The following is a 7,307-nucleotide window of genomic DNA, read 5'->3' as shown; positions in this document are numbered from 1 at the left end:
GCCTCCACAAGAGAAGGCTGAGGGGGGATCGAGTGGCCTGTTACAAACTAGTCAGAGGGGACCAGCAGGCACTGGGGGAGTCCCTGTTCCCGAGAGCACTTACAGGAGTAACCAGGAATAACGGTCACAAGCTGGCAGAGGGTAAATTCAGATTAGACATCAGAAGGCACTACTTCACTGTCAGGCTGGCTAGGATCTGGAACCAGCTTCCAAGCGAAGTGGTGCTGGCTCCTACCCTGGGGGTCTTTAAGACAAGGCTAGAAAAACACCTTGCTGGGGTCATTTGACCCCAGTACTTTTTTCCTGCCAAGACAGGGGGTCGGACTTGATGATCTGCTCAGGTCCCTTCCGACCCTACAAACTATGAAATACAAAATTTTATTACAGTGCTACACACCTCCCTCCCACACACATTCTCAAAATAAAACAAAACATCTACAGAAAGCAAGACATAATTATCCCTACATCTCAATCATAATGCCCATTGGCGTCACATAGAGGGTGCTTGCGGGAGCACGTGCACCTCCTGAGTGCTGTGCCCCCCCTGAGAAAAGTGCCAGCAGCACTTCTTGGTTTGCCACTGCCACCCCTGCCTTGGATGGCAATCGGCCACTGGTATCCCCCCAGTATTAGGAGGCACCAGTCACCCATTATATTGCCTTTGTTATTTTGCTGCCACCCATCTGCCTGCACAGCCCCTTTTCAAAGTCATTTGTTTAAGTCATAAGCTTCTCCCAGCAGGGACCCTGACTTCTCCAAAATGTCTGGTGTCTCTTGGTACATAAATGACCAACTTCCACATTATCTCTCCATTTATCAGTTTTTACCATCACAGCTTTGCTCCCAATGTTGTCTTTTATGAGTTATGTTATTAGTCAAGTTGAGAACTTTACTAATAATCCCCTTTGCCATTTTTGGTTTGGTACCCCTTGGAATAACATTACAAATGTATAAATGGAGAATGGACATGCAAATAAATACGTAAAAACATGTAAATAAAATAGTATGTAAAGCATATGTAAATAAAAACACAAATCACTTTAGGGCCTCAAGAAGATCTACATCACAGATTTAAATGGAAGCAGAATGAGGCCTACTGTCAGGTGCTATCATTCATAGCTGGTAAATTCTTTTGGCTTGTATCCAAATCACATGCTTCCCCTCCATTACCTCTTCTGGCTGTCCTCCTCTTGTGGGATAATACACAACTCTGTATTTCTCCACTTTGCCTGGTGCATGGGTCCAGCTAACACGAAATCCTCTGGCTGTTAGCTCAGATGTGGCCAACTCTGTAGGAGCTCCAAGTGTGGTAACAGATGTTTCTAGGGCTGAAACAATAAAAATAAATGATATTTTTCCTTGCTGAACAACTGTTTGTTGAGATGCCAAGGATCTCTCATTGTTAGAAACTATCTGCTGCTGCTATAATTCATCTTTGATTGCCCAGGTTCTTTTCATCTGTCAACTGGTGATAGATGCAACAGAATGAATTCGCTTTTTAATGTTTTCATGTGATCCGACACCAGAATAACGAACAACACGTTGTTATCAAGGTGCTGAGTAAAACATCAAAAGCACAAATATAAAATGTGTACCAGAAAAATACCATCTCTGACAATGTGGAATCCCTGTAGCAAACAAACATGCAACAGGAGTAAAATACCAGCAACTAGTTCAGGGTTGCCTATTTTCTAAATCACAATTTGCTAAAACAGCTCTAATTTATATCAATTTGTTTCTTATCTACCTTTGATTTCCTTCTCCTGTTCCTCCACTCTTGAACACACAGTTCTTGTAAGACTTTCTACAATGGTATGCATGAAGTTAAAATCAGCAACATTGTAGACATGAGTACTGTCAGGTTCAGAGGCAATCTCTTTTAGTTCATTTACATCTGCATTCTTCACACCTTACATTGGAAAAGAAAAACAGAAAAACATTTACAAAATACAGCAATATTCAAAAGTAATCAAGTTTTACTGAAGTCTGAGAGTTTTTCCATTGACCTAAATATGTTTTGAATTAGGTCTTCAGTCATGTTTTTACTTGCAGGTACTTTTAATTAAACAGAATGGTAGATATCCAATGCTACAGATGTTATAGACATTACTCTAGTATTTTGACGATGTATTTATTATTCTACTAAAATACTAGTAACATTATCAGTCAGTCACAGGATAGAGAAAATACAGTTAATCTTTCCAAAGTATCTTTAACAGTGTCCAATACATTCAGGAGTGTGATAGGACACATACAAGCACAATATACAAACATGAGAGACACAAGATTTAGACCTATAAATACAATACACTGTAACACAATACAATGTAACAGATAAGGAAGAATACATACCAATAGCAAATAGTTCAATACCAGCATCACGTAGATTTTTAGCAGGTGGAATAACATCATCTTGAGACTTTCCATCTGTGATCAATATACCAATTTTGGACACCCCTGGCCTTGCACCTGCCTCAGGCTTAAAGCTGTTCTCCAAAATGTAAGTTAAGGCAAGACCTTAAGAAAAGGGAAGCAGTAAAAAAAATACTTTAATTAATAAAACCCTCTGTTATGTTGTAATGGGATCTAGTAATTTTACTAATTTTACTCCTACTCAATTAAAGAAGGCCAACACATCTATTGAAGGATAACTTATAAACTGAGAGAGGTACTTACTCATGAAGTTAGGTAAAAGTTAGGGCACTGTGACACCTTACAATATCACTCATTCAAAGAGGCATGAGCTTTCATTAGGTTATGGCCTACTTTGTTGGATACTTAAATAAAATCAAGTAAAAATTTACTTAAGATTCAAGCAAAGAGACCAAGTTAAAGGAACAAGGATCCGTGTGTGTGGATTCAGGCCTCAACAGCCTTTCAATACATATAACTATTTTAATGGAGAATAGAAATTTGCTTAAATCCAAATTGGACCACTCATGGTTTCATAAGATTAATGCAATGAGGGAAGTTAGAGGGAATCATTTCCTAGAAAATTTAGCAAGGGGCCTAAATACTATGCTTAACATTTAAAATACAGCTCCTGTTGTGCACACATCTTTGAACTGCCAGTTAAGATTCCAGACAATATTTCTGAAAATAAACTGCTGATTTGTCAGCAGGCATGGCTCAAATGAAAAATTAGCATGCTAATTTCAGGCTGAGAAAAACCATGGGAAAGGTAATTCTAGTTCCACTGGTACAGATCTTAAGGAGCTTTGAGTGCTCTCATGTATCACTGAAATCTCTGGGAGATGAGACTGCTCAGTTTTCACAGTTAAATTCACCTCTGTACATAAGGCCACCCAGAGCCATCCCATGGATCCTTAGATTACATAAGAGCTCCAAAAAAATTCAAATAGTCTTATTTTAAAGCTTTTTTTATACTCCTGCACTGAGAAAAAGTTTACATTAAGCAAAGAGAGAATTTAACATTAATTACTGTTGATTTTGGGATCCTAATTTGGAAGTGATGTTAACGCCATATAAAGAGAGGTTGGCCAAAAGTTTCAAATTAATCTCTACTAATCAAATTTATTAGCCATTTTGATTTACTTGCTTTTGAATTTTCTATCATTTATTGTATCCCAGTCTATTCTTTCTGTTCCTAGAGCAGCCACAATTATTCCTTCTACCAAAATAATGGCTGGTGAAAGAGAAATGGGAGAATTACTTATTTCTGAAAAAAAATAATTTGGCAATAATTTCCTTGAAACCCTTCCCAGTTTTTTCAGTCTGTTGTCCTCCAAGCGAGTGCCAGGACTATTAAGTGCTTCCCCAATGCTACGGGTTCCTTTACTTTGCTGACAAGACTCTGACAATTACTCATCAATAAATTTTCAACATGTCATGCAGATCTTCAGGTCCATGACTACCACTAAAGTTAATGGGAGTCTAAAACCCCCTTGGTGACTGTTTGGAAATTTGCCACTGCCACTATTCAGATATTAAAACAACACACTTTCTTTCAGCTACTGAATGAGTCTTTGTGTATGAACCATGTGAATGGCTTTTGCTGCTGTAGCCTCTTTCCAGCATGTAAAAGTCAACTTCCTTTGCTTTTAGTTGAGGCATAAGTAGATCATGTACACAGATTTTCCAATTCGCAACCTGTTTCAAAGCCCTCTGGAGCAGTTGGGAAGACTCCCACAGACTCCAGTGACATGAGATCAAGCCCTAAGGAAAATACAAAAACAAACAGCAGTCTCACCCTCGAAACTTAACATACTGATGTTTTGTTATGCAGCGAGGTGTATATTTGGACATGTGGCTAATGCAAAAATACCTGCTGTACCTGTTAATGTATTGCCTCCTTTATAGGGCAGATTACGGACTGCATCCAAGACAGCCTCCTTTGTCCGGTAGGTATTCAGATGCCATTCAATTCGGGGGTCACCACTGTATTGCGCAAGACCTAGCGAATGAGAAATTAATGCATTTCATTTGATTTATGGTTTCAAGTGTATATATTATATATGCTATACATACCAGGCTATCAAAACTCTGCTACCATAAGGCTCCTTTGAAGTCTTTAAAGAATAATTTATTACCTCCAAAGTCATTCTTAGTGCCAAGTCCAATATTTATTTTCTTAGGCTTTTCTTTCAAGTGTTAAAGAATTTAAAGAAAGCGTAACACACTTTTTCCAAGCTTAAGCAGGATTCCAAGAACTCATTTTATGAAAAAGCAATTTTATGACAGTGCAATTTTATTAAATGCCCCTTTGAACCACCTAAATTGTAAGTAATAAAACAAATTATCAAGCTAGTGACAGAAACCACTACATGTTGGCATGTCTTTAATTTCAAAATTACACTTTAAGAGCCCTGATACAATGCTGACTGAAGTCAATGAGAGTCTTTCCATTGATTTCAGCTGACATTGGATTAGACCCTGACTATGATGAATATAGTGCATGCTGAGGAAAATCCTATATAATCCTATAAGCATTGCATGCACATTATTTCCTTTGATTTTAATAGGAGTTCCATGTGTAGCATATGTTTTTATTAATGACAAAGAAGATGCTAATTGTATAAATAAATAGGTGTTAAGTTATTTACTGTCTTGAAAAGTTAAGGCTTTTAAAAAAATTCTACTAAAGATTGAAATATTAATTTTTTTTCTAGGTAAACCTCACCTATTCTTGTTTTCTCAGAACCCACATTGAAAGCAGCAACCAGGTTTTCCAGAAACAACCGAACAAGTCTGAAATTGAATCTGCCAATACTCCACGAACCGTCGACAAGGATCACAATGTCTGCAATTGCTGGAGTTTTACAGGTAAACTGACTCTCTGTAAACCATAAAATGGAAAATAACAGGTTTTGTTCAACAAATAACATATAGCAGATAAAACATGCTTCTCTCCATCCAAGTGTAAAATGTAAAAGATAAAACAGTCTTCTAGAAACCATCATTTTTTGTGGTGAGCAAAAACACTGAAGGGGCACCGTCAACCTATTTTAGCTCCAAGCATGAAACAAATTTGGAGGGGTGGTCATTGAAGAGAAATATTTAGAGCCTAAATTAAAATAGAACATAAAGTAGACAGCTTTAAAGCTTCTAAGGATGAAGTGGGGCTGATCCCGTTAGGGGTAAATGACAGGTACAGTTCTAAAACAGCTGGACAAGCAGTCAGATTCTCATTTCATCCCAGAGGACATGCTCTAACAAACCCAAGAGACCTATGTTAGTTCGAACCAGCAGAGAATGTAGTCCCAGGGCCTCTAGTCCTGTTAGAAAGACAAAGCAACATACAAAAATGGAGCAACAGAAAGCGGGACCTCGGGATTAGCAGAAACATGAATTAATATTCTTGTAGCCTTGTTTAAATTAGGGAGAAATTGGAGGAAGGCGAGAAAGTGGAAAAGGGCAGCGGAAATGTGAGGGAGGTTTAGACTCAACCTGGACTCAGAGTCATAAAGGATGCCTGATTAGGTAAATCAAGAATACTGATAGTTTGCATGAACAGTAAGGAGAAGAGAAGGGAAAAGAAGAGCTGCTAAGCCAGCACATCGAGGGAGAATTGGATATCTATCAGAGCAATGAATTATTGGTTTTCTGCTTGAGAGTATCAAGCTGGCAAACTTCTCACAGCATTCAGTAGGGAACAAGCTAGATGGGGAAATGTTGAAAAGAAGCAAGTCAAATGCAGAAGACAGTCATCACGTATTATGAGACAAAAATGTGTGTTTTTGCACTGAGGAGAAGAGATAAGTGGATAGTGATATTAATTTTCCACGTGGTCCAACAGACAATAGATTAATTTGTTTCATCAACAAATTTTCCCCAGAAACTACTATGTGAACTATAGATCATAAAAGGTCATTCACGCATCACTGGACATAGTACAGAAAGAGTCTGAGCCCAGAGCAGTCAAGAGCTGGGGATAGGAGTGTCAAAATAAGCAGGTCAAACAAGGGACAGGTTCTGCAAACAAAGCTCTGACAAAGGAGATTTAACGAAAGAAGACTGAGAAGGTCCAACGTGTTGTGCCCTTGCCACACTGAAAGATAAAAGAAGCATGAAGTCACTAGCTTAAAATCTTACCACTCTACAAATAATAAAACGAGTATCTTAGCGCTAAATATATTCAATGTGCAGAAGAACATTATGAGGGTAGATAGAGTTGCATACCAGGTTAACAGCACAGATTTAGTCATAGCCTTTGTTTCAGATTTGACAATCATAGTGAATGACAAAACTAAACCATAACATTATTATATTTTGTTAATGAGCTGCATCAATATGTGAAATTAACGTGATGCAATAAACTCCAGTGTAGCTGTTGATGGGCCCAGGACTGCAGCACCTAGGACCTCAGCACGTTGAGCTGGGTCAGAGCAGCTCCAGCTGCAGGGGGTTAGCTTGCCAGCCCAGGGCTGCTCCGATCCAACTCAATGTGTTACAGAGGGGCTAGCTGAGACACAAGGGTACTACATGGAGGGGCTAGCTGGCAGGCAGTCCCTACAATGAAGCACCTTTGTGCCTCAGCCAGCCCCATCAGCAGCTACATGTACATTACTGCACACTAAATAATACCTCTGTAGGATAGTACTTGCGTTCACAAATACTAACCTATGGCAGAGTTAATTAGTTTATTGTGGCCTAATAGAGCTGCACATGTAGATGCTGAGATTTTACTGCAGAACTAATTAGGCATCCCCGCAGTAAACATCTTGTGTAGATGCATCCACAGTCTTACAATGATCCAGATGCTTTTCCTATATGCTGCTAACACTTTAGAATCAATTATAAAGAGGAAACAAAAATTGCACTTGTATATGAAGCAAAGGTCATATTTC

General features: G+C 38.6%; 1 protein-coding gene across 2 annotated transcripts in view; it reads right to left on the bottom strand.

The window, feature by feature from the left end:
• The window catches only part of COL14A1 (collagen type XIV alpha 1 chain), a 184,646-nt gene that overhangs the window by 135,748 nt on the left and 41,591 nt on the right, over positions 1 to 7,307 (bottom strand). For both annotated transcript variants that reach the window (XM_019552346.1, XM_019552340.1), the window contains exons 6-10: positions 5,141 to 5,296; positions 4,295 to 4,414; positions 2,353 to 2,517; positions 1,748 to 1,909; positions 1,171 to 1,328 (exon numbers count right to left, since the gene is read on the bottom strand). In XM_019552346.1, coding sequence (XP_019407891.1) covers positions 1,171 to 1,328; positions 1,748 to 1,909; positions 2,353 to 2,517; positions 4,295 to 4,414; positions 5,141 to 5,296 — 761 coding nt within the window. The remainder of the gene's footprint in view (positions 1 to 1,170; positions 1,329 to 1,747; positions 1,910 to 2,352; positions 2,518 to 4,294; positions 4,415 to 5,140; positions 5,297 to 7,307) is intronic.

Source organism: Crocodylus porosus, unplaced genomic scaffold, assembly GCF_001723895.1.
Source record: "Crocodylus porosus isolate Cpor-Errol unplaced genomic scaffold, CroPor_comp1, whole genome shotgun sequence".
NCBI lineage: Eukaryota > Metazoa > Chordata > Crocodylia > Crocodylidae > Crocodylus > Crocodylus porosus.
The sequence above is the reverse complement of the archived record's forward strand: the minus strand, read 5'-3'. Positions and strand labels throughout refer to the sequence as shown.